The sequence below is a fragment of the Sitophilus oryzae genome, unplaced genomic scaffold (assembly GCF_002938485.1).
Source record: "Sitophilus oryzae breed Bouriz unplaced genomic scaffold, Soryzae_2.0 scaffold_857_pilon_pilon, whole genome shotgun sequence".
Taxonomy (NCBI): domain Eukaryota; kingdom Metazoa; phylum Arthropoda; class Insecta; order Coleoptera; family Curculionidae; genus Sitophilus; species Sitophilus oryzae.
Window position 1 is genome coordinate 1,310,182 of NW_022147480.1, and position 27,850 is coordinate 1,338,031.

Sequence of the window (27,850 nt, forward strand, 5' to 3'; positions counted from 1 at the left end):
ATATTTTTAAGGTTATTTGACATGCTCAAACTTACCTGGTAGTTCTTTTTTGGCAAATACATCATCAGAAAATGAAGGATGGGGTATCGAAGTGAGATTACTTTCCCAGTGCGTGGTTAGAGTGGTAGGTGGCGCCACCAGAGTACTAGATCGACTCACCACTAATTTTAGAATCTTCAAAGCTTCCTTCCAATGTGGACCTTTGTTAAAAATATTAATATATACTTTCTGTGGCCTCAAAAAGAACACAAACATGTTTTTTTTTATCTCACTTATACTTACTTTCAACATATTTAATGATGATTCTTAGAAGGTCTGCGTTGATTGGTTGAGCAGCAGGCGTGGCGAGATCCACATAGTGCAAGACGCAATGTATAATGTTTAAAATCGGCAGCTGTAGATTACTTGGACCTTTTTCTAAGATTTCTACCAAGAATGACAGCATATTGAGTCCTAAATGTGAATATGTGTCGTGAAGGTATTTGATAACGCACTTAGTCCATTGGAAGCTTTCTTTGCTGAAGGTTTTTCTGCTGTATAAAGTCATTACCGTACCTAAATGTTCCAGTTTCTTGCTTTTTTCGATGCTAACCTATGGAATTAAAATTACAAAAATACAATGGTCAACTGACGTGCTAACCGTCAAAACAAGTAAAACATAAGTAAATTTTGTTAATTTTGAATTTCATGTTTGTTTCTTCGAATTTGTGTAACAAAAGGTTCGTTCCAACACAACAAAGAACTCTTTCTTAGCATGGCTACGCTTATGCGCAGTAGAGAAAATGCTATGTTGTAACAAACCTTTGGAACAATTAACAGAAATCACTGAAATTCAATTTAAATTTCAAAAATATGTCTTAAATACCTTATTATGAATTTCATGTTTGTTTCTTCGAATTTGTGTAACAAAAGGTTCGTTCCAACACAACAAAGAACTCTTTCTTAGCATGGCTACGCGCAGTAGAGAAAATGCTATGTTGTAACAAACCTTTGGAACAATTAACAGAAATCACTGAAATTCAATTTAAATTTCAAAAATATGTCTTAAATACCTTATTATGAATTTCATGTTTGTTTCTTTGAATTTGTGTAACAAAAGGTTCGTTCCAACACAACAAAGAACTCTTTCTTAGCATGGCTACGCTTATGCGCAGTAGAGAAAATGCTATGTTGGAACAAACCTTTGGAACAATTAACAGAAATCACTGAAATTCAATTTAAATTTCAAAAATATGTCTTAAATACCTTATTATGATTTATTTTTATAAAATAAGTAACTCTATATAGTAAAAAAAAATAATTTGTATAAAAAATCTTACTTGAGCGATGTTTTCTGCTGCTCTGATACACAACTCATTGGCATCCTCATAATTCAATAGCATGTAAGGCAGAAGAGCTATGACGTTCATTGGAAAGGCGACACTCTGTGACGGATCAACTACTACAAAATTCAGTAATGGTGTAAAATGAGACAGTAGTTCTACAGCTGGTTCGTAGATATTTGGATGTGTACAACCCTATAAACAAAAAATAAATATTATCTATACAGATCTTGTAATTCTATAGTCGTAACGACAGTTGGCAAGGTTAATAGAAAGAGACACAAAGAGTTGCTGTTCCTACGTACGATAGTTTTTTTTCAAAAAAAAAGTCCAACAAAAGACGAGTTTAAAAATGTATCAAAATGTAAGTTTTTTAAAATTAAATAACTCAGCTATACTCTGATTTACGATTCAGGAAAGATTTCGACAAACAGCTTGACAGAAAAAAGGCAGATAACGTCCATACCAATCCATTTATTTTACTAAAAAATGTTCCTAATATTTTTTAATCTACGACAATGTCATTATGACACATTTAACATAGTCATTTGGATGTCATTATGGCCTTCATAATAGCACTAGTGCTATTATGAATTCATAATAACACGCAAATTTTAAAATAAGAAACAAGCAAAAAAGGTACCTAAATACGTTTATTTATTGTAAACATTAATTATAATATCAGTACAATTGGTTAAATTAATTCCAGACGATGACAGGTGAGTTGAATTTTTAGAAAGTAAATTTATTTCCTGAGTGCTTGAACTTGTTGAAGACCCATCATTGCCAGAAATGTTACCCAAAATATTACATGACACTTTTTTCTTATTTTCTTTGGAAGTTTCTATAGAGCTCTCTGCCACTGTGTTAGAGCCTCAACAACCATGTCTTTTAACAGTTAATAAATCCACTCCTGAATCTGCAAGCAACGACGCAGACCATCTACGGAAACAATGTCCAGTGTATTGTTGTGGATTTGGAAGACTTAGGAACAATGCTATTTTATACGGCATTTTCCCTAAAGTATTAATGCCAACGGGTTGCTTAATACATTTTCCATTTCTGTACCCCACAAAAAATTGAGTATGCTCTGTGTTGCTTGGCCGCATAGCTATATATTTTCGAACCATTTCCACCATATTTATTCCTTCAACATTCCCTTTCGTTATAAAAAAATCTCGTGATATCTTTGTTTTCGTAAATGGAATAATGACATGAATGCGTTGTCCTTCATCTTTAACATTTTGCAGCTGCAAATATGTCAACTCGATACGCCGGCAGGCTCCCGCAAGTCCCACTATCAATGAAACTTTTGTCAGGAAATAAGTTTTATCATCAGCTTCCAACAAAAAACGAGTTATGTCTCCTTTTCTTAAAATTCTCGATTTTTTTGACCGAAATCCTTCCGATTTTCTTTTTAGAAATGCAATTAAATGGACGTACTTACTAATATCTGTATTTTTCTTCACTGATATAACTGAACGTAGCATGGAATAATATACCCAAAGTGATGAAGCCTTCCTATGTTTTGAAAGATGTTCAAAATATGCCAGGAGAACCTTTTCGTTACTACTATTCTTGATTCCTTTCCTTTTACACCAATCTTCAAGTTTTACATAGGCCTGCTCGTACTTTTGTCTTGATTTTTCGGGAAGTAGGGAATCGACAACGTTTTGCGCAATGCCTTCAATATCCGAAGGGACACTTTCAGAATCAGAAATACCCATATTCATATTATTTTTTGCTTTTTGCTAAAACTGAACCATAGACAAACAAATAAAAAGAGACTGGCAAAGAGAGGGACAACGTTCCCGTAGCGCAACTCAGAACGCAAAATTTCGTTCTATTTATGTTGATCTGCGCATTGCGTCTATTGGGCCCACTATCTCAATCTAATATAACAAGAGAGAAAGAAGCAGCCATATAAAACGTAATTTCTAAATAGAAATTAGAACAATAGCCTTTCGTTTTCGTCATGACAACCAAGATGACAACATCATGACAATTCGTCATGTTTGTTAATTTTTCTTTTGGTGATTTACCTTTTTTTCTAAACTCTCCATTTTATTGACTTATGAATATGGATAGGAAACAAATTCCTTTGTTCCATATAGGTATTTATATCTTGTTACTTATAATTTTCGTTTATACTATTTGTTATTTTATTTGCTGCAGGAGCCAGTATCATTTATTTTTTAAATGTATTGGTGCCCCCTTTCTCTGATAGATATGTTAAAGACACCCGGTAAAATAAAAGTAAGTAGTTATATTTATCATCTTATTAAGAAAAAAGTAGAAGTAGTAGTGTCAAAAATATTTAGAACCTCTCTTAACATAACAAATTAATACAATTAATTTTTTTCATTTTTTGGGTAGGTAGTTTATAGCTGGTTTATAGTAACCAGAAATAATAATTAATATATCTATTTTACTTATGTTTTAGGATTAAAACTGGACTTGAAAATGGTTTGGTTTGGTTGGAAAATGAGATTTTTAATGCCCTTTAAAAAAATTGGCCAATCGTTTCCTGCAACAGTCAGTTCTTCTGCATTTAAAATTGGTAGGTGGGTGGAATAAACACTGTTATTTTTTGTTATTACATTATAAAAAGTTTATTTATTTTTATGTATAAATAAATATGTTTATAAAACAGTACAATTTTTGCTTTTTTATAATTTCCCTTATAATAGTAGTATTCTTTCATTCTAAAAGAAACTGCAAATTTTCATTTAAACTGATTTATTCCCTACAATAGAGTAAAAGAGTAAATCAGTTTAAGTGAAAATTTTCAGTTTCAGAATGAAAGAATACTACTAATGGCTAATTTAAATTTTCCGCCAGCCAGAATGTGCGATAACGTCTTACGATACGTTTTATACCTATCTCTTTCTTTTTCATATAAAGCACACATAATAAAGAAAGATAGCAATAAAGACGTACGTCCTGCCATGGTCCTGCTAATTGGTTTCAAAATTGTTATTCTGAGTTGCGCTACGAGAACGCGGTCCCACTCTTTACCATGGGATTTGTCAGTCTCTTTTTATTTGTTTGTCTATGAACTGAACGTTTAACACAAAATTGAACATCAATAATTAAGTTGTCAAAGTCAAAATTGAAACAATCAACAAGCACGGTTACCACGGCGTCGACTAATATGGGCACATGATAATTTTGAATTTTAATTTTTATGAGGATATCTCTGATATTTTAAATTAAATCAAATCTCTTTGGATCGTCCCTCGTGTCGCGTCGTAGATTAAATTTTGAATGATACACGTTCGATACGAACTTTTTAATGAAACTTGTGTAACTGTTCACACGCGTTTCATTATGATGTTCGTATCGAACTTGTATCATTAATAACTATTAAGTTAACTATTATAGATGGGTTTAATATAAATCCGTCATGCGTCGGTCTCTTGTTGTTTTTAAGCAGTCTTGCCGTAAAAAACGTCAAAGCTCTGCTGCAAAAAACGTCAAGTTGTCATATTTATTTACATATTTCATGACATTGTCATTCGTTTTGACGGTTTAGTTTTGTATTACGAGTTTTGGTTTAAATAAATTGTGCTGTGATACTTTAAGCTTAAAAATTATACGTTGCAGTCGAACAGTGTTCTTTGTAGAACCTCTTTTAGTACAAAGTGTACAAAATAACTTAATAGCCGTTGCAAAAAACTCATCGCAACCTTATTAGAATATTTTGAACAGGTAAGCGGTAGTAGACGATCATTAAAAGTGACAAATATTAATAAAGCACGTTATAAGGATATACGAGTATGTTAGAAACTTACCTTAAGCAACAAAGCGTGGACACCTGGAAAACTGTTCCACCTCAGCTGTTGCTGCAATTTTTCAACCTTATCTCTGGCATCGGGCCTGTCCAAAGGCAGCCTATGCATGACCCTGGTCAACAGTCTTACGGCTAATGAAAACTCGTGCTCGTAGTCCGATTCAAGCAGCGACACTGCCAGCCAAAACAGCTGAGCTAGAATAGTCAATTTGTCATCCTGCGTTGCCGAATCACCTAGGGAAAATATTTTTTTCATTGTAAGTTTAAAAATATGATAAAAAAAGTAAATTGTTTACCTAACATTTTTAAGCTTTGAGCCGACCTGGAACGGGACAAGTTTGATGAAAATTTAGCTCTATTTTGCTCTACATCGTTTGCACTGTTTCTGTTTCTCCGTTCCATCTCGTTACTGGACTGCCCGTTTTTCTTTAGTCCGTAAGACACTGAATAACTAGTACTTCTTGCATGTCCGACTGCAAAGAAATTAAACAAACAATATAAAAAAAATAATATATACAGTGTATAATAAAACTGAACTCTTATATCTTTTGTGACCCGATTTATAAATTAAAAAAAAGAAAAAGATAAAAAAAGAAGAAAGAAAAAATAAAAATAAATAAAAAAATAAAAAAGAAAAAAAAAATGATAAAAAAAACAATCGCTTTTTTTAGCCTTTTTTCTTCTTTTTTAACTTAGCCTTTTTATTCAATGATAACAAGAATCTAGCCATAAGATTATTAGCTGAATTCACTAACCTGAAATGGAATGATTAAACACAGGTGTGACATTTGTAGTACCGTCAGGGTTCTTCTTGTACGTTATAACATCTCTATTATTCAAATTAGGCGTTGATTTAAAAATTTCCTTAGTAAGGTCCAGAGGTCGAAAATCTGACTCCAGCGCCTCGACGGCTGCTTCCAAAGTAAGTAATAGTTCAGTTACATAACCTAAAAAAAATAAAAAATAAAGTTAACATTAAATAAAGTAGTTAAAATATCGATCAGTTACCTTGCATGTCTTCTCCTTGTTCTGCAACAGTTTCGACCAATCTACTGAGAATATCAGACAGCATTCTCGAAGTTATCGGTACTCTGAGAGCTCTAAATATCTGTAGAGATCTTCCAGCGTAATGCCTAGATGAACAACTTAAACCTAAAAAGTAAAAAAACAATGATATACTTGAATTTATATAGTTTGTTTACCAAAAGAATAAACGACTGATAGTTTTCTGTCATTTTAAGATCCGTTACAATGACGTCTGTCAAAATCCTATATTCTCTTGATGGACAGACTATATAAAAGCAGTATTAAGCACAAATATCACTTGCAGTATATTACCTCTAACCCTACTTTACTTACCCAACTGTAAAGCTGTCTGAGCCCACCTCTCATTTATGTGAGCGTTAGGAATCGAATCTCTAAAGATTCTCAAAATATACTGAAGAAAAACGTCAATTTGTTCAGCACTTTTCACAGTAAACACTTTTGCTGTTATATCCTCATAGTTCCAAAGAGGCGTCTGTCTAGTAGCCAAGAAATCAACCAAAGACTTTATAACCGTGGATGTTGTAAGTTCAATTTTTATTGGAACCACAGGCTCGGCATTTTCCGGAAGTACTATAACGGGAGTTATAGAACTATCCTTATCTTCAGCTGAAAAATCTAATTAATTTTAAATAAAATAACAAAAAAACTTAAGTACAATTACCTGGAATTTCTTCCTCTTTAGAAGAAATACTTTGCAAACTAACTTTGTTGGTAGCTTCGGTAGTAACAGCTGATGTTATCTGGTTATAAAGAAATTCATCAAATGTTGAATCCGATTCTAAAAAAAATTAGAATAGTTAAAAAAAATGATATAAAATATTAATGTTTTTTACCCGTGAATACATGTCTAACCACAGATAATGATGGTGTAGATAACCCTAATTCAAGCTGAACTGATTGGCTGTTTAGCAGAATATGGGCTACAGTCAGGTGATCATTATGCTGAGCTAACACTGTAAGTAAATTCAGTAATAACCGCTTACAATGTTGGTACACTATAGTTCTGGTATGGTCTAGGCCCAAGAATAGAATGTGTAGCATCAATGGAACATGGATAGCCCAATCTAGCTCTATACCGTCGACAACTATGTCACATAGTAACATAACCCCGACATTACATCTAGAAGTAAAATAAAATAATATGGATATGATAGTTTATATGATTAAGATCGTTCATAAGTATTTACCTATGGAACCCAGAAATCGGCTGGGAACTATCGGGTAAATACTCAGTTAAAGGGGCAAAATACCCTCCAAATTCAGGCATAGGCAATGGATGAGGCTGTGGAATGTCTAGTTTTTCTCTTAAAATAACTTCGTCCCCACCAGAAGCCTGAAATATATCAAAATTATATTTTAATAAACATACAAAGCCCAGTAGTAGTTCATATATCCCAACGTACTTCTTCAATTGAGTTACTCAAATCGTCTTGGTTTCTCGATTTGTTGTTGAAATCAGCAAACATGTTTGACGCTGATTCGGATTTAGCCAAAGATTTTGAAGGATCCTCTCCGCTATGTCTTTTTGTATGGATTGTACCTTTTTCTATACCTAGCAAAATAATGTTCTATTTATTATCTCGAAAAAATTATCTATCTAGTATTTGAGATAGTGTCATTTAAATACACTACGGTCATGCAATAATTTATTATATGTACTAACTCAGATCATTTCTGCTACTACTGTCGCTCTGTCCAGCTACACCATTGGTACCGTCCGAGTGACTTGACGCTTTCCGCATAACTGTCAACCTATAGAAAGGAGGGGTTTCTGTCCTTTCTATAAGACAGTTTAAAGTCTCCACTGTTTGCAGTTCCAACATCATTTCGTCCAACAGTCTAACAGGTTGGACACGAGCCAAATATAGAACAACACGCTTTGCCTATTTTAAAAATTTGTTTTATTAATTTATTAAAAAAAAAGTGTGTGCACTATGTGCGCATATTTAAAGTGAAATTCCTTACTAACGGTTATTAAATTGAAGGACACGTTTGAAAAAGTGACATATAATGCTGTTTTAATATAAATATTATTTTCAATTTATTTCTGTAATATGTACATTTTCTGTTTCCTCAATATCCTGCAAATTTTGTAGAATACCTCCCAAAATACAAACTTTTATGCAAATGCCTAATGATGTTAACTTATGATGTTAACGCCCCTTAAAGTTTATTTAAGAAAAGAAGAAATTTTGAACCTAACCAACAATTCGTGTGGTCTGTTTTTGTTTACATGTTTTGTTCATTATTTATAGTGATTTACAGTAATTTAGTTAAATTATACGAACATTCTAGTCGATTATTGGTTTAAAATAAATATGACAATGTCCTCCAATAAAAATGTAAGTTGCTTAACTCTAATATTTCTAATTCTGAGCTAGCAAACGAGCTAGATGCTTTACCTAGACCGTTATTCAGAAGCTACAAACCTATCCATGAAAATATGCATGAAAATTTACTTCCTAGCACAACCAGAGGACATTGGTACAGAAGTATCAGGATAGTTCGATTCCTATCTTCCTGCACTGTCAGTTTTTTTACGTCATCTACTGACCGAGTTGAAGTTGGCGCTAAAGATTTTAGACAGTGACAGTTATTTTTGCATTTGACGGACGAGCGCACAGTGCGTTGGAAGATAAATTTAGCGGGACAAAAGCGTTTGGTTAGAAATAAGACAAAAAATGTGTAGTGATAATAAATAGTAGACATTCCAATTGATACAAAAATGCATGAATATTCTTTGTATTTCGATACATTTTTATCAACCAAATTTGGTCATTTTCTGCTCAGCAAGGCAGAGATCATACGAAAACAAAATATTTACAAGTGCTTATACATTTTATTAGAAAGCCAAATTATGTTGAAGATTACCAAAGGTATGTACTTTTCTACTGTACGTATATTATTTGTTAAAATCCTTCGTGCCTTTGTTCTGCAGATATCAAACTTTCACTTTTTTTTCAAATATCGATATTGAATGATGTAGATCTTTTGAGTTACCAATAGTTACCAACACAGGTAGTCACAGTCACAGGGAGTTCAAGCTTAACAGGTGAATGCCCAAAAAGATTCATTTCAATCGGATAGTATAAAAACAAAACAACTCCATCAAAAGGCACTGAGTTTAAAATTGTCTTAGATACTTACTATATATGAATTTACAATTACCGAGTGTTAAAATTAAAATTAAAATATCTATCTTATTTATTGTTTTCAAAATAAAATATATTTTTTTAAAATAAATTATAGAGGGTGTCACAAGATTACAAATTAATTAAAAAAAAAACTGCTAAAGAGTTTTTTGATATCATAATTTTATGTATTTGGCAATAGTTTATAATACGGTTTTTGTGTGTCATGTACGAATAATATCATAGTTTTATTATCTTGTATTTATTTATTAATAAATTAAGTTGTTAATAAATAAATAAATTTAACCATATAGTTGCTATATATTAGACCATTTGCTACGATCTTAGATTTTAAGTCCCAAACATTTTGTCCCGCTAGAATAGCCATCCGCCGCACTGTGGAGCGCTGGTCAGCGCGTGACGTAGCATTCCACGGCGACTACGACAGCGGCGATTTGACGCGATCGAACAGTCCTTTAGAATATATACAGTCTTTGCACAAGTATAGTATCAAGTTCATTAAAATGATTTTCTTAGCTTTAAACCAAATGTGTTTGCGCAATCGCGCAATCAGCGGTCCTTACCACTTTTCATCTCGCTAGCTCGTGTGTCACGACCTTGAATTTTTACTCCTAGCACGCGTAAAAAAGTTCTACTTAAGAAAAATCTTAGTTTTAAAAGTATAAGCACAAATAACACCGTTTCAGCCAAATTATCTTAGCTGATCCTACCAACTGCGCCATGTTTAATATTACTTATCCTACTTGTACGGTAAAAACAATTTAAAATGTATATTTAGACAATTTTAAACTATAATTACTAATTTCAAATTAACTATGCGTAATTTAAAATAATTTTCAGGTTTTTAAAATTATTTATTTAAAAAATCTATAACTTACATATGTCAAAAGTTTACAAGGAGCCATTCCAGATATAATAATCAGATATCTTATGATAACTTTCATATTATTGGGCCATGAAGTACACAGCATACCCCACACTTCTTCTACTTCTTTTGGATGACTATCACCAAACTAACAAAAAAAATAATTTTAAGAAATACTCTATAAATATAAAGAAAATTGATATACCTTTGCTGTGATATAAAATATATTGTTCAACACCATTTCTGTGGCTTCTGCGGATCCCCAGCCCTCTTTTCTCTCAGCTCCCATGTCATTGGCGTAAAACTGGTACATGTGTGCGTTAGTTGGTGGAATATTTGGATCAACCAACTCCATATTGTGTAACCACGGAAGAAGGTACTGTAGAAGCAGCTGTCTAACTTCTGGACGTGCAGTTTGGAACCTATATGTTATTTCTTTGGGCAAAAATAAAAATAAAATAAGAATAGACTAGTTAAAATATCAAAAATCAAGCATTACCTGAAAACATAGGCATAGTAAGTTCAGGATGTAATAAGGCAAGTTGCCTAGACAAATGAATTTGTGATCTGCAATAAGAGGTTGCCAAAATGGCGTCAAGTGTACCTCTGCCTCTATCACCTTCAGCTAAAATTTAATTTAAAAATAATTGTAACATCTGTAACATTTTTGAAAAAAAAACTTTTACCTAAATCATTTTCGGGTAATGGAACACTACCGAAAAACCTCTTATCCAACAGCTGCAATAACTGTAAAGCTGTGTCTCTGACGTTTTGTCTGGGACACCCTGTATTCATTAAGGTGACGTTTATGATCGCTATGTAATGATCGCAAGGATATTCCCTACAAAAACACAGTGTTATAAAAAAATATCGTGAAATTAATATCACAGATTAGGTATCCTATAAGTATACAGATAGAAATCTTGTCCCTAATTCGTGGTACGAAAATTGTTTTTTATGACGATGTGCAAACGAGTAAAATTTTCTGTGCGCAAAAATAAACTCGCGTAAAATAACAATAAACAGCGTAATAGAGAGATATCGCTAAACCGAATAGCGTGCATGGACGTTAATAAGGCCAGGTGTTATTTCCTTTACGTGAGGTGGTATTAACTCTCTTCATTTATAGTTATCGGATCGGAAAGAATTCTATTCGCGTCGCGTCCGCTATTTAAACTTAACCTAACTTTGAATTTAAAACTTTGAAATTGTTTTGTTTACTAGGTATTTTAAAACCAAAGGGCTAAAGTCGAGGGGTGTCTCACTCGGGTAAAAAATGTACACGCACTGCCAAAATATCCTTCCACTGCTAAGCGACTGCCAATGACTATGAAGAAGACTGCCTATGACTGCCATGTAATTATTATAGGTGACTGCCATAAGACTGCTAATGACTGCCAGCGACTGCAAGGGAAATGTACATGTAATTCCAATAGTGAGACACCCCTCGGCTAAAGTGCTTATTTCCAGTGCTTTACTGTTCAACGTCTGCCAGTGGGTTTAGGGCATAGACAAACTAACAAAAGCAAGACTTTTCAAAGGATTGAGGAAGTCGAATTATTGTTTTTGCGCTGGCCAGTTGAGTCAGAAATCATCGCGCAGTCGCACTCGTCAAACCTAACCTAAATAAAACGAAAAACGTTTTTGCCTTGAACCATCCTTGAACGAACTGTTGAATTCCTGATTTTGCGTTTTGTTTGGTTATTACTATTATTTTATTAGCGTACAAAACGAAAACAAATAATTTAATATATTTTACATTTATGAAGAACATAATAATTACTGTGATTATACATATTATTGTGATTACATCGCTAACGTAGACAAAACGAAGGTCCTACAAATTGACTGTAAGTTATAAGAATCTTTATCTATTTAATCGTTTTATGATTTGAATTTTCGTGCTTTATATTTTATAATAGACTCGAAATGTTAATATTTTTGCAAATTCTTGTGAAAATGTGAAGTTTATGTTTTTGTTTTATATTTGAAAAAGTTGTATATTTTTAAGATGTTTCTTGTTGTTCCTATTATTAATATTATAATATACATAATTATTTTTTTTGTACCTTTTGAAGAATAATGCTTTTATTTCGTTTACCATAACTGTTGTTTTTTTTTATCATCTTTTTGTTATTTTATTAAGAGGAATACGTTTTCGTTTATTTAACATTTGTTTTATATCTGTTATGTCCAGAAATTATTGTATATTTTACCGATGGAAATAAATTTATTTGATTTTTAATAAACGCTTTTAATTAAACATCCTTGTCTAAAAGGTTACTACAAAATACACAATCCATAAGTAAACCGTCCTCGTCTAAAAGGCCAGTTGACGCAAGCGCGGTAATAAACTCTTATCAAACTTGTTACCGTTTTGCAGTACAGCGTTGACGCGTCTTGCTTTTGTTAGTTTGTCTATGGTTTAGGGCAATAAGCAACAAATTCTCTAAGAAGGGCTAAGTCGTCATCTGCTGTAAACCTAAGCCTCTTTATAGGTTCTTTAATATTGGAAGAGGTGGAATCCATATTTTGGGCCATATTTATTTAATTAAAACTATTCCCAGCTACTTAAATATCAAATTACCTAATAAAACTAAAGTAATAATTCAAAACAATTCAAACATAACCTAAAATAAAAGATCTCGCCGGCCGGCCCCGGTTGTCAAATACCCGCACATGCCCATTTAAGCAATTTTTAAACGTTATTTAGAAATAGCGCTTGGTGTAATTGATCCGCAAATTACGTCAGGCGGTAACGTTATTAGCGGGTGTTGCGTTAAAAACTGACTCGCGCATATCGTAACCATGATAAGGTACGCGTAAATACTGCATGACGCTATTCGGTTTTTCGATATCTCTCTAATAACTGTGCCGGTCAGGCGCTATGCACAATTTTATAAGCCATAAGTGGGCGTGCTATGTGCGCAAACTAGTAACCTAACTAGTGCCCGATTTCGAAAATTGGAACCACGAAAAACAATAAAGAAAAAACAAAGCTTATAATCTGTGTTAATATTTAAGGCTATACCTAGCGCTGAAAATAGTGGCTAGGGCAAGGAAACAACAATCAGCAACCTTGGAGTTTCCGGTGTAACATTTATCAACCAACCAATCCAATAGTTGAGGCACATCGGAGTTTGATTCGAGCAACAAAATAACTGTTTCTTGAGCTAGTTTATATACCTATAAATTTTTTATTATTTTTCAGTTGGAGGGTTATATCTTTATAGACAAAAATATGACAAAAATAACACCTACTTTTTCATCGGTACTGTTTAGCAGACCATCCAACCATAAATAATAAGGACTTTCTTCAGTCAGTCCGTCAAAGCATGGCCCGCAACATAATAGAGAGCTCATAGCTTGTAGCGAAGCAAACTGTAGTTCTGCGTGTTTTTTGTTAGACATGTCGCCTTCAGGTTGCGATATTTTTGTGTTGGGCAGTGTATACTTGCCTACCCAGTAAGTGAATAGGACAAACAAGTTTTTTCTTAAGTCGCGTTTTAACAAACTACGACGAATGTCAACTAAAAAGGAATAAATATAAATGTTGTACAGATTTATAAGTATTTCAAATATCAAACAAATACAAATATATTTAATACAAATTATTTTGGACTGGGAAATTATATGTCTCTCTCAATAATTGTAAATTCACAAGGTATTCGGGTGTATCCTACCGACTGCGCCACACAGGGTGTTCCATAATGACATGCTAATATTTAAGGGAGTGATTGTTGAATCTAATCTAAGAAAAAAAAAAATACTGTACTAAATGTCTTAACTTTTAAGATGTTTAGTAGTAATTTTTCTATATTTTTTTCCATAATAACGGTTTCCATATAGATATCTTTATGAATCCTACTACAAGTTTTTTAAAAAATATCCGAACGTTAAGCATTTTTTTTCTTTGTTAGGCAAATTTTTATTACTGTAAACATAAGTTATGACAAGCAGTGTCCGTTTAGGTTTAACGCAGAAGTGTTTACAAAAAATAACAATTTTATTTTGTAGATTTTTCTTGCAATGCAGTGGCGAAATACCCATAAAGAATTTTTTTGGAGGGGTACAAGTTTTTTATGCATTAAAATTGCTTTTTTGATGTACAGTTTTATTTAATTCAACCAGTGGTGTCCTTACGGATTTTATATTGAATTATTCTAAAGGGAATATTTTTTTAGAAAATATTACCACTCTGTATCTCCAAACTTGTTTAGGGCATACATTCATATGAAGCTATTTTCTTAAATAGGTTCAAGAATCACCCCTTTATTTATTATTAAAGAAACACCAAAGGGATTAGAGTGTATCCTACGGACTGCGCCATATGTAATATTATTTATTCTACTTGTATAGGGGGACAAAAATTATCAGAAATATGTTGATCAAGTAATCGGCACAAAATGTAAAAACATTACTTTTACATTTAACATTCATTTGAACGTTAAATGTGAACGGGTTCATTTAATCCTTTTATTTATGTATGTCATATACTTACGGCTAAAGTTTTTAATCATTTTCCGTAAAAAGTAACAAAAATGATAAGTTAGGTCTCTAACAGTGCTGGAATTTTTGTCAGGCTCATTTTCCAAATAATATCTTACACCTTCGATAAATTCAACTAAAAGAGGATGTAGTCCTTGCGAATCTTTATCAATTGCGCATGAACTAAAAGAAAATTAAAACTATGAGCATCTAATTTCGTCAAGATTTAAAAAAAATATTTTACCTAACACCATAAGTTTCATTTTCAGCGATATATTCCAATAACCTCATAATCTGTAGCCTTAACGCATCTCTTCTGCGTCTTCTTCTGACATTCTCTTGCTTTTTATCGACTGCCTCTCTTATATAAACTGTCAATTCTTCAAGTAAGTCCCTAGTGAGACAAAGTTACCGTACAATAAGAATATGCCAATAGAAAAATGTATTCATAATCATATTCAACAATTTAAAGTGATGTACATACCTTAGGGCTGTGTCATTAATATGTCCAGCTGCATAAACTGCAGAGTCTCTAATATCAGTCACCTCGCATCTTAAATGAGGTACTACCAACTTATAAAGCGCAGTAGGAGATACATTTGCCGCAAACTTCGGATCGTTCTTTTCTTGACTAAGACTGTCAGGCGAAGAACTAAAATATATCATGATAAGAACCACCAATCATCTAATATTTATCTATCATCATGAAAACTACCCGCAATAAAGAAAGAAAGTACATTTCAGTTCAAAATGGGCTCTTTTACTATATTTTGGAATTAGCATAATTCAATAAAGCAATTAATTCTAGAATTTTCTGCTATCTCACTTTCGAAAAATTTGAAGTCGTTCTTAAGTAAATAAATAAAAACAAAAAAGCCCAGAATAAAAATCCGCACTTTATTTTTAACATTGTGTTTACAATCGTATCTGTTCTGTGTATTAATAAAATATAACAAATAAAAATATATAAATTTGTAACTGTTCTGTGCCTCCATGCTGACCCATCACCACCTCCACACAACGCTATTCAACCTTTTCCAATATGGCGGAGACAGAAGTGCTTTATTTGGCGCGTATTTTAAAACCTGTTTCATTTCCAAATAGACGTTTTTCACACAAATGTCGGGTTAGATTACGTAATATTTCACTAATTTTTTAATATACAGGGAGTTTAAAGTTCTCCACATAAGTATGGAATTTTTTGTATTATTACTCTTATGAAAACATCAGTTAGTTACTGTTTATAAAAAGGTCTCCTTTCTCAGAAAATAGGTAGTGTTAAAATATTCAAACTTGAGGTAGCATATATAGGGTGTTCAAAATCATCGGAAAAAGAAATAACCACAAATAATTATAATAACCTAAATATTCAATTGCAAGCACTTAACTACCATAGTTTAGAATTTACTGAACGTTTGATAAATATATACTATTATGGACAGTATAGGAAGTTACTTGTCTTGGTAAAAGCCTTGGTAAATGCTCTTGGAATTATAAACTACACTGGCTTGGGTCAAAAAATATGGAATATTTTTTCTATGTTTTGCAGCATTACACAAATGGGAATAAATTTAAACTATACTATAAATAAAAAATATAATATGTGTTTCAAGATTTTATATAGAAAAAAAACTAAATACCTTTTTGGGGGGTTCGTAAGTAAAACTTACGCTTAGCTTAGTTTTCTTTACTTTTTCTCTTTACATATCTATTATACATTTATACATCTTTGTGGTAAAGACGTCATTCCTTTTTTTTGCGTAGTTCTTCAATAAAATATTGGATATTCTGAACAAGATGGATTTAATAATAAATTCTGACGTATGTGGGGGGCATTTGTAACATAAAAAAAGACTTACTTCCAGGCCATTTATATTTTCAAATGTCAATGTGGTCAATATCTTTCTGTGATCTTTTTGATGTAAAAAGCTTGATTCTTCTTCCAATATTTTACTTATAGTGAGGTAACTGTAAGCAGTAGCCATAACTACATCCTCACTAGGGTAACAGAGGCTTTGGCCTTTGGCCTTCTTGAGGCATATTTAATGCACTTCATACCCGAGAACTACTAGTAGGAGTGAAATTATCTCTTTTAATAGCTGTCAACCATTTTTTACAAAGCTCGTCATTTTTGGGGAATATAAAAGCAGAAACCTTGGGACCCCCTCTATAATTCCCGTGACAATTTGGAACAGAGCATGTAAAAGGCATGCTACAATAAAATGTTAATACCTACCCTTTAATACCTATCATTTGATTATTGTAAGTAACCATTATAAAGTACTATGCAGACTGGCGGCGAAGGCTTTTTACTCATTTAGGTGTAATATCTTGATAAATAATTAATAATAGAGGAGTACGACAAGCACAAAAGTTTGAAGTTCCCTATGTGGAATGTCTGGTTTGGATTTTTATTAGACTGTTATCACAATTTTCTGATCACACCATGCACTGAACACTAAGAACTAAACAAACGTGTTCCAGAAGCACAACAAACTAGAGATAATTAATTATTTCTGGTATGCAATCGGAACGAGAAACCACTACCGGCTTTTCAGGTTAAAGGTAAACAATTTAATAATGCGCTGCCTTCGCCGCCATATTTGCCTTGCCCATATCATGTTGATTGGCCTTGAGTTGAGGTGGTGCTGGTCAAATCAAATCGCAATGTTACCAGTTGTTGGCTGGCGCACGAGCACGGTTCTGCAATGTGATTAGGCCTATTTTTCATACATCATCAATTGGCACTTTAAAATTATTTCAAATTAAAGCAATTTTGAGAGCCTATAAAAAAATTATTCAATGTCATGGAACTATTTTTTTGGATAAATATACTGAAAATAGTCTTCTATTTCAGATTTTGGCATTGAATTGGGTATTTTATTTTTTGCGAAAGAGCCCATTATACTAATAAAATTCTGAACAGCTGATCATGAATTATTTAAAATGCTATGTTAAAATTATATGTTAAAGATAAATATAAATTTGTTAGAGAACGCGGATGTACAAAATGCCCCACGATGTTACCATCGCGACAGGCAAAACCGGAACACTAGAAGCGCTCCAGCGACTGCTGGAACGAAGGTCGAGCGTCGATAGCTAGTTACAGCAGGGACCAGGGACCAGTTACTTCTGTTCGCGACAGGCGGATGTACGGCTCTAGGAGCGCGACGGCGACGACTGGAGCTAAACACGTCGCTATGCAGTTACTACGGGTCCAGCTAACTTCAAGAGCGGTTATAAATAATTTATTTGCAAATTATAAATAATTTATAATTTTGTCATTATAATCGTCGTTCTTCAGTAACAGGTTCCTGATTCGTTGTGGAGCGCGACACGACGATACAAAAAAATACCGCTCCAAAATCGCGTTACTCAAATACCAACACATCACTAATTGGAGTGCATCCTACCGACTGCGCCATATTTAATATTACTTATCCTACGTGTATAGAGACACAAAAACTCTAAAAATGTGTTTTGTATGGCCTCCATAGGTTCCATGATACAGGGTGGTTTTGGAAATGTTTTTAAAACTGATACTTATAGAACTTTTTTTGTTAATTTTAATTTTGAGCCGTTGACCAATGTATATCATTTCCTTTTTACTAGCTGTTCAAAAATATATAACAGTATGGAGTTATTTTAATAAACAAGACAAAAGTCATAATTTTCATGGTACAGATCAAAAATGTATGGCTTAATTGAAGGAGAGTGACAGAGCCGAACTGAAATATTATTTCTATGCTCATTGTGAGGTGTTTTTTTTCGATCACACTGTATTATTACCTCAAACTCAGATCAGGACTGGCACATCTAATAATCGGATTTGATATCAAAGGTACGACCTTAAATGCAAAGGTTATGTAGTTCTTCCAAAGGTGCATGTAGGCATCTCTTTCAGTTGGAGGTTTCTTCACAGCTGTAGCACTCCTTAACAAAGATGCTCTATTATCATTTAATGGCCTAAACAAAAAAATACCCCATTATACACAAGATAAATGCCTTTAAAAAAGTTATTCTTACGTAGGATCAACCACAGAATACAAGGCATTTAACCTATTGAAAACTATTGGCCAGGAATGTATAGTCATCATAGGACATGAATTTATTAGTTTATCTTTTTCTAGAAATCCGAATAAGCATACGCTCCAAGGATCTATTACGTTAAAATTGTAGGTTCCTTGGCTTTTATTAGAGCCCTCGTCCACCAAGCCTACAGTCCAGGTTGACGAGTTTCTATCAGCTAACCTATGTCAAAAATTCACAAATCAATCAAAATCCTATGCTCAATAACTACTAAACACATACCACTGGAAGTCTATATTAGTCACAGCCTGAATAGCAGTCTTTTCAGCAACAGGCACCAAAGAAAGACACCTTTCCAGCACAGCTCCACAATTCTGATCCAGCACATCGATCACAGGAACATTATCCGAACAATTCAGTATTTTCAGAAGACTTTTCACTTCTTTGAGGATCAGCACAGACAATCTACGCGAAGTTTGTCGGTAATTACACAAAACAACCAAAGCCAAAGCCTCGGCATAGTGTAGGACGGATGAGAGTGGCTCAGATTTACCCACGTCAGTCTTCTTGGTCAAATTTGGATCAGGAGTGGAGCTCTTCATGTCAGAATAATCTTTAGCTGAAAACCCTTTCAAGTCAAAGACTAAATAACCCCAAATTTCAAGACTTACCGACGCGAAGTGTGTTGTTCAAAGGCGTGTTGGTTAGGGCAGACTTCCAGGCACATAGAAGTGTCAAAATCATTTTTAAACCATGGTCCATGAGCTGAGGGAAGGTGTCTAAGATATCTTTGGCGACAAATTGTGTTAAACCCCATAGCACATCCTGTCGCCATTCTGGAAAGTCTACCACTAAGCTTTGTAGACTGCAGCATGATAAACCTCTTAGTTCCTCGTCCATATGTACCGTCAAACGACTAAGAAGGTCTACTAGTTCGCTACTAGTCATGCCATCTGGTATCAACCTATTTTGTTAAAAATTGTAAATTATAATGTACTCCAAACCGTTATTATACAGCGTGTGAAAGTGAAAGAATAAAAAAATGGTTTAAATTGATAAAATCTCTTAAATTGTAAAATATATATGTTGAGAAATTTAAATAACATTATAAATTCAAGTAATCCTACCGACTGCGCCATACTTGTATTTTACCGCGCTGTACTTTATATTTTTATTTAAAAAAAACTTTAACTACTATTACTGAGAAAGTTACAAAGAAATTAGTATACCTACCTTGGCACTGCAGCTACACAAGTCCTGAACAACTCGATCCTAGGCTTCCTCTCGCCAGTAATCATCTCATCGGGCTCTTTATTTACGTTCTGCGTGTTCGTCATCATCAAGGGCCGTCCATATTGCGTATCCAGAGCCCTCAAAATGTCCACAAATACCCTCCTAACATGCGGAAAATAAGCGTTCATTCCTATACTCTTCGCCGTATCTTCAGTGAGCATTTTATTCAAGAAAGTTTTTCGTACTCTCAGTGTATTACCACTAGGGAGCACCCCAACGGATCTAGGCATCGGAGGGTCACCCTCTTTTTGCTGTAAACTGTCAGCCACCACCAAGAAAGCTCTTAGTCCAATGCTCATTCGTTCAGGGGTCAAAATCATTTTTATTGGTCTCCCTACTGAGAGTAGATCAAAAACTATCTCTCTCATGGCAAAGTCCAGTCTTTCTTGCGCTATAAACTGGATTATTTTGACGAAAATGTTCAAAGGAGTGTCCCGAGGGACTACGCCTTTGGATCCTTTGGGAAATAAAGAGTTTACGATGCTTTGAAGACGAGACTGGGTGGCAGAGTTGCTTTCGCATTTTATTCGGATCATGTAGACCCACAGCAGTCGATAGAGTGATTCTAAAAGACAGGATGTTAAAAACTTTAGTGTTCTGAGAGAATATTAACCTCAAAATATATATACTTTCATGGATAAAGCTGTAAAAATATTTTTTGTTAGATACAAAAATACAATACAGAAATAACACATTTTTAATAACTGATATAAACATGTAGCAACATAGTTATTATAGAAATTTTGAGGTATAGCAGTATCCACAAAGTATATTATATTGATCTAGGGTATAGTACCATAATCTCACCTAATGCAACTCTGCACATTTTAGGGTCCCTATTTTTCAAGTGGGATAGGCACATAGCTAGGAAATAGTGCCAGTTTTGTAGAAAAAACGTTTTTTGACTGACACAAAGTAAACAGGTGACCAAAGGGAATAAAGCTAGACGATGTTTAGCCTTAGTACTGGCATCTACCGTTTGGGAGTACAGCATTTCTACAAAGTTTTTCAAGCAGGGAACGTTTACCTCGTTTTTCACAGCCTAAAGTTAAAAATAAAATTGTAGGAGTACCTCTAACCCTTCTTAAAACTGATTAAAATGTAAAACGTGAGGTTACATGACAAGATATACAGAAAAATCGCAGAGAAACTTATTTTTATGTGTTAATCATTCAGCAAAATGAATAAAAACTGACTTTTAAAGTCATCGTAAAATATTAAAAATTATTAAACAGTTCTAAACAAGTTTTATCTTTTATATTTTGCAATATCTTGTTATATAATCCCATTTTTAAATATCTGAAATGCAAATTTATAATTTGACAGTTGTCACATGACATCTAGGTTTTTTTGTTTTCAGAATTTTATGATATAAAATATAGATATTTGTACCAAATCTTAATACTTGATTTTGCCTTGAAATGACGTCACAATATTATTTCGACAAGAAAATACTCGACGAAGAAACATATCTAGGTGTTTTATGATCAAAGTTTTCTTTATCGCAAGCAAAATTATTAATTTACCGATAATAACCCACAGAAAAAAAATATAGTTTGTACCCAGAGTGATGTAGTACATATTTTATTTAACTTGAAATTAAATCATCAAACATAGCTATTTATTTTTTAAGAAAAAATATGAATTTATTATTTTGATATGACGTCATATTATCATGTTGGCAACAAAAGACCTGCTGAGAGAGCATCTATACATTTTTTGATCTAACTTCTTTTAAAAAGCAGAAATTTAAAAAATATCCACTAAAATGATTTTTACTAAAATAGAACACATATTTATTATATTTATAACAAACCATCAAAAATAGCTATCTAACTATTTAATAAAACAATAACAAAAATAATCTTGCCCTGAAATGACGTCATAGCAATATGTTGGCAACAAAAAAACCTGCTGAAAGAGAGCATCTATACATTTTATGATCTAACTTCTTTTAAAAAGCAAAAATTTAAAAAATATCCACTAAAAAAATATTTACTACCAATGAAAGACTATTTTTACTAAAACATAACACATATTTTATTATATTTATTACAAACCATCAAAAATAGCTATCTGAAAAACTATTTTGCCCCGAAATGATGTCATAGCAATATATTGGCAACAAAATACCTGCCAAACGAGCGTATCTAGATGTTATATGACCTAAGTTTCTCTAAAATAAATATTTTATTTATATAATTTTATCAGCTGGAAGATTGACAAATAAAATATAAAATATACTACTAATGACACATAGAAAAAGGTATACTATGTATTGAACCATTTTTCAGTTTGAAAATTGCGAAAGTAAGTATAAATATACTTAAAAAACAAATTCAGATTGCGCATATTTCATCAGATATCAAATTTACTAGAATAAATTCATTTAATATTCATTTTTCCTTCCTAACCTAGCACTTACCGCTGCTACAGGTACCAAAATCTCCACAAACAAGCCGGCCAAAGCATGCTTGATATCCTTCTCCTTCACCTCCAGAAAATACTGAGCACACTCCTGCATGAACTGGAAAGAAGCCTCAAACTCTTCAATGGGCACCATCTTCACCCTGAAGAACTTCATCCCCATCAGAAGACTTATAATACTCTGAGTAGTAGCAGGACTGGATTCCCTTGACCTCAATTCTTTTAATTCTGCCATAAACCTCGTACGAACCGACATAAAACGACTTTGTGCTAAAGCACCAATCACCTCAGCATACAGATCGCATATCATATGGATGTTTGCGCTGTTTGGATTGTTTTGAATCCTGAAAATTAATAAAAGATTCGTAACTTTTAAGTTATTTCTTCGTTATTAAACTCTCTGACCCTTCCTGATGTTTAAAATGCTTTAGGGCTAAATTCTCGATGTACTGGACTAGATCTTCGTGACCAGGATGGAATGAGAGTTGTTTAAGAACCTCTATTAATACTAAACAAAAAATAAATTCCACAGCTAGGTCCCTCTTCTCTTTCTGTATGTCTGCCTCGGATCTTTCTGGTGTTTCTGTTGTATTACCAGCCACAATGTTTATTATACTGCAAAGAAGTGTTAGTAAATATAGGGTTATTCACTTCATTTTTCACGGAGTATTGTAGTCAAACGATTAGATTTTTACACATTGTAAATTTTGGGTTCCTTATAGGGCTATTAGAGCCACAATTTAAAGGTATTTGCAAAGGGTATTGTCCTAAATAAATAAAAATATCAAAGTTGTATTTTTTTAAATGGAACACCCTGTATATTACTACATTTTTGGTTCCTGCGATTAAAATAAAGATAAATTTGATTAAGGTACCATGGAATATTTACATTTTATATAACTTTTAAACATGTAACAAATTTTCAAACACTAGGTACATTAATTGACTATTTGCCTTGATAAATAATTGTTCCAAATACTAAAAAAAATGAATTTTGTATGTGTATTAGACAATGTAATAAAAAGTAACACATAAATTTTATGTCATTTTATGACGAATGCTTATTTATAACAACAGAGACGTTCACGTTCACAATTAAGTATGTAATTAATCAATATTTGGGCAGAAATATTGGTACTATATTTAATTATTAATGGTATACTCTTTTACAAAGATTTAAATAGTTATTTTACAAACAAATGGCCTAGCAATATTATCGTTTTTAGCATCTGTACATTTGTATATTTGTTACTTTTTAAAAAATATCTAAAATGTCAATATTCCATGGGTATATTGATAAACGAGGTTCTAAATTATAAGAAAATGCATATTCTACGAATACTTCAAGATATAGGTACAAAATGGTATAAAACAATTTGACAGAAAATTAAATTGTGCATCTGATTCACGTAAAATATAGAGGGTGTTCTATTTAAATTAAAGAAGTTATTGCCGTTTAAAACTAGTAATTATTTAAAATACATTTTTAAACACCCTGTATAAGGTAGTATTATTTTTATTATTGCAACACAAAGTTTAGAAAATAGAAAAACTTCAGTACAATATTTGGTTTTAAAAACCTAAACACGCCTAGAGAAATAAAGCAATTAATTTTTTACTGCATTTTCACAAAATCGTGAATATTTCAAAAACGGTAAGATGTAGCTAAGATAAATCTTAATCAAATTCATCTTTATTTTAATTGTAGAAACTAAAAATGTAATAATATACAGGGTTCAATTTAAAAAAATACATCTTTGATATTTTCGATTTATTTGGGACACTCTGTATCTCGTAAAAATATTTTTAAATTGTAGCTCTAATAGTCCTTCAAGGAATCCAAAACTTACAATTTGTGAAAATAACCTTTGGGCTACAATATTCCGAGTCAAATGAGGTGAATAACCCTGTATATTTGAGGCAGTCACATAATTGCTACCTTTTTTGCTTGATGTCACTTTTTTTTTGCTCTGGATTTGATGCTTCTGCCATTTGTCTCTCATACCACGAGAACAACGCTCTCAGCAATGAAGGCAAACAATGCTCAGCTACAGAACCAAAAGCACTTAAAAGCTGATCAAATTGTGCATCTTCGCCCCTCTGTAGTGTCTTAGAAAGTGGTTTTTCCTATAAAAATCATTTTTATTTATCAAAATTAACCTAGACACAAGCTTGATAGCATACTTGAGATTCTAACATGACATTTTCTATTTTCTTTTCAGCCAAAATAGTAAATTCTTGAAACAAATTTCTCATAACAAACTCGCCAGGTCTTGTTTCGCCTTCTGTGTTCTGTACGAAAATTAAATGTGCCACAACCCTGTCTTTCTGGGCGCCCCATGGTAAGAACATGCTCCGATTTATAGCAGAGATGTTTGTAATTTTTTTCTCTAAAAAACATTAATATATGTATACACTATCACAGCAAAAGTAATGATATATAAAACAACCCCAGAATTCACAACTGGCAAAGGAGTACGACAGGGAGACGCGGTACCCCAAAAGCTGTTTACAGCAATACTAGAATAAATTTTCTTTCAACTAATAGTCCAGAAAAACTACAAGCTTAAATACAACCAGCAATGAAGTCAGTCTCAAAATGAATTTAGCAAAAACTAAAGTAATGTACAACAAACTGGGAGACAGAAAAGACATTCTAATAAGTAACAAAACACTGGGATAGTAGAGTATATATTATTGGGACATCTAATACAAACCTCAGGATCTCTACTACCAAAAATCAACAGAAGAAATCAGTTAGTATGTAGAAAGCCACTTTATCTAAAGAAGCAAACATTGAATCAATGTATACTACCACTCATGACCTATGCATGAAGAAGCCAAACATAAAATGGGGCCATGATATTAGGAAATTAGCAGGGATAACTTGGAGCCTCGATAGCCAATAATGGGAAAAATTATAAGGATAAGAGAGGCTACACCATAATGGGAAATGGTTGAATAAGCTGAAAATGATGACAATATCAAAATTAAGATATCAATAACATAACAACAACATATTCTTATTTGAAAACAGTAAACACATGATTGGTATGTAATAGAGATACTAAACTTATATAAAACTATAGACCATATATTAATCAGTTTATTTATATATAAATGACAATCATAAATACCTTTGTGTTCAGTCTGAGCAATATTATAAGTTCTTGGTAAAAAATTACCCCACAATGTTCTCCCAAACATTTTTTAAATTCATTAAAATCACCACAAAATTACAAAAACAACACAACTAACAAAGCAATAATAAACATTTTGAACAAAACAATAAATGTACTGAAGCCTGTTGCAGAAATATAACTGTCAGCCAATATAAATTGATCAAAAGATTAAGTCAAATTAGATTTACAAGTAATTGTGCCTGTGTTAAAATCACGATTAAAGATAGCTTATCTTTTTTAATTAGACAAGATAAAAAACTAGCAGAAAACTAAAAATGTTTTGCTACTATATCAGAAAGATAAGATTACATCAAATAAAAAGTTATAAATTACAGGAAATAAATAAATATGTTGGTACTTCACAAGATCTGATTAAATGACATTAAATACAAAAAAAGACATTAAAATTTGTTCAGTTAGGGACATAAGCAACCATGTTTGTTTAAAGTAAATATTTACAATTGATTACTTCATAGTATCATCACTTACCTAACGATAGATTTGGCAAGGCAGCAATATGTTCAGCATCACTGCCTCCACTCAGTGCATGAATAGTGGATTCGGATAGTGTACTTTTTTCAGTATGTGCTGACGTTGATGTGTTATCAGAATGTGTATCAGAGCATACACTTTGTGAACCTTCCACATCCGAATCATTGGATACAAGATCTAAAATTGAACAATTTTACTATTTTTTTTAGAATTTCTGTTCGTTCAGCAACTACAAAGACACACAAAGAACTTATAATGTACATTACATTCCCTGATTTAGAACAACATGCATTTCTTAAGCTTCCTGACTTAAAAAGCATAATTGGATCACAATTATTTTAAGACTGATACACCCTAATTAAATAAATCTTTAATATCAAACCTGTATCTTGGCCAGAACTTTCGTTTTGATGGTCTGACATTTTGTGCAATTTTAAAACACTTTTTTACATATTATAAACGTATAAAAAAATTGTTCTTCGAATATTTAATATTTTAAAAATACCGATGCAGATGTTTGTTGTTTTCTTTTGACATTTCTTGTAATAATAATAGTGATAATAATTTCACCACAGATTGATTTTGATTGATTTTCAGTTATATCCAGCTAACTTCAGAGGATAAAAAGAAAAAAGTTTTGATATAAATCGCGATAATTAGGTCATTTGTTGACGTTTCACCGTCTGTTTTCTATGTCAAAAAGTAAATTATGGTGATCTTTATATTTATTTTATATTTTAATAATCTTTAAGTTGATTATAATGTGATTCTAAATTATATTTGTGTATTTTATGCGTGCCATTGTTATTTTTAGTGTTATTGAAGGTGAGCAACGTGTGTGAGAAAACATTTTACAGTTAATAAAAAAATAACGGCTGTCCCAGACAATACAGGAATTATTAAGTATTCATTAACATAAAACTTTTGTTTACGAAAATTACATAACTGTTCATTAGCAATATAAGAGATTATGCTAAGCTATATGATTCCTCAGCCTACTTGAACTTAACCCACACAAATTTTCTTATCTGAGATATTTCAAAATCACTTGCTTAAAGATTATAATTTTTAGTAATTGTGGATTGCTATTATATGTGTATACGTGCTTCAAATTACGATGCGTTTCAACAAACAAGAACTGGTCACATTAGCTATGCAGCCTTCCACAAAATTCGAGAAAGAAGGCATCTTGTACATAAGAGAACGACAGGAAGGGTTTTTTCGAAAGTCTGAAAGTAAGTAGAGTGTTAGTCACCTTAGATGATTTATGTTAGTTGTCAATTGTTTTATTCAAGCCACTTAAATAAATCATGAGCTAAGATTTGTGTTGTATGTAAATATATCAACTTGGCTTTGTTTTTACCCAGGTGTCATATTTGATTTCATCTGTGGAGCATGTAGAAAATATGTTTTCTAACTTTATAATCTTCTCCTGCATGCTCATGTCATCTATTTTTTTAACAAACTTCGTGGTTTAACGAGACATCTGTTTAAATATTTGATATTCGTTTATAATATACTGATTTAAGCCACACATAGATCTATTACATATTTAACTTATTATGTCACCACTTTAATATAATCTTTTGTATTTATTGTATATATTCTTTTGTTTATTTATTTATTTTCCTATGATTTTTTTTTTCTTTTTGTTTTCAATGTGTTATTACAGGAGGCAAGCGAAGCAAAATGGAGAAACACGAAAAAAGACTTAGAAACTTGAGTTGTGTGGGGGGAATAACTAGAGGTATTAAATCAAA

The 27,850-nt window shown here is 32.4% G+C and overlaps 2 protein-coding genes across 8 annotated transcripts in view; one reads left to right on the forward strand and one right to left on the reverse strand.

Annotated features, from left to right (window-relative positions):
* The window catches only part of LOC115889988 (protein furry), a 35,830-nt gene extending 9,178 nt beyond the window's left edge, over positions 1–26,652 (reverse strand). For 3 of the 6 annotated variants that reach the window (XM_030910094.1, XM_030910093.1, XM_030910091.1), the window contains exons 1-34: positions 26,473–26,652; positions 26,088–26,267; positions 24,601–24,806; positions 24,356–24,543; positions 22,822–23,031; positions 22,415–22,760; positions 20,797–21,031; positions 19,930–20,554; positions 19,368–19,660; positions 18,979–19,315; positions 18,694–18,918; positions 18,457–18,633; positions 15,152–15,319; positions 14,912–15,061; positions 14,681–14,850; positions 13,441–13,709; positions 13,211–13,365; positions 10,866–11,020; positions 10,679–10,804; positions 10,385–10,614; positions 10,193–10,327; positions 7,826–8,045; positions 7,566–7,714; positions 7,350–7,495; positions 6,996–7,282; positions 6,824–6,940; positions 6,475–6,777; positions 6,124–6,267; positions 5,871–6,062; positions 5,412–5,588; positions 5,117–5,349; positions 1,320–1,517; positions 283–592; positions 36–200 (exon numbers count right to left, since the gene is read on the reverse strand). In XM_030910094.1, the coding sequence (XP_030765954.1) occupies positions 36–200; positions 283–592; positions 1,320–1,517; positions 5,117–5,349; positions 5,412–5,588; positions 5,871–6,062; positions 6,124–6,267; positions 6,475–6,777; positions 6,824–6,940; positions 6,996–7,282; positions 7,350–7,495; positions 7,566–7,714; positions 7,826–8,045; positions 10,193–10,327; positions 10,385–10,614; positions 10,679–10,804; positions 10,866–11,020; positions 13,211–13,365; positions 13,441–13,709; positions 14,681–14,850; positions 14,912–15,061; positions 15,152–15,319; positions 18,457–18,633; positions 18,694–18,918; positions 18,979–19,315; positions 19,368–19,660; positions 19,930–20,554; positions 20,797–21,031; positions 22,415–22,760; positions 22,822–23,031; positions 24,356–24,543; positions 24,601–24,806; positions 26,088–26,267; positions 26,473–26,512 (7,261 nt within the window). In that variant the 5' untranslated portion in view covers positions 26,513–26,652. Of the gene's footprint in view, positions 1–35; positions 201–282; positions 593–1,319; positions 1,518–5,116; positions 5,350–5,411; positions 5,589–5,870; positions 6,063–6,123; positions 6,268–6,474; positions 6,778–6,823; positions 6,941–6,995; positions 7,283–7,349; positions 7,496–7,565; positions 7,715–7,825; positions 8,046–10,192; positions 10,328–10,384; positions 10,615–10,678; positions 10,805–10,865; positions 11,021–13,210; positions 13,366–13,440; positions 13,710–14,680; positions 14,851–14,911; positions 15,062–15,151; positions 15,320–18,456; positions 18,634–18,693; positions 18,919–18,978; positions 19,316–19,367; positions 19,661–19,929; positions 20,555–20,796; positions 21,032–22,414; positions 22,761–22,821; positions 23,034–24,355; positions 24,544–24,600; positions 24,807–25,553; positions 25,752–26,087; positions 26,268–26,472 lie in introns of those variants that run through there. The other 3 variants (XM_030910092.1, XM_030910095.1, XM_030910096.1) reach the window with 3 other exon arrangements.
* A 106-nt stretch (positions 26,653–26,758) lies between these two features.
* LOC115889869 (inositol polyphosphate-4-phosphatase type I A) overlaps positions 26,759–27,850 on the forward strand; it is a 33,740-nt gene continuing 32,648 nt past the window's right edge. Inside the window, exons 1-3 of one of the 2 annotated variants that reach the window (XM_030909950.1) lie at positions 26,759–26,915; positions 27,163–27,325; positions 27,763–27,837. In XM_030909950.1, the coding sequence (XP_030765810.1) occupies positions 27,208–27,325; positions 27,763–27,837 (193 nt within the window). In that variant the 5' untranslated portion in view covers positions 26,759–26,915; positions 27,163–27,207. The remainder of the gene's footprint in view (positions 26,916–27,162; positions 27,326–27,762; positions 27,838–27,850) is intronic. The other variant, XM_030909951.1, reaches the window with a different exon arrangement.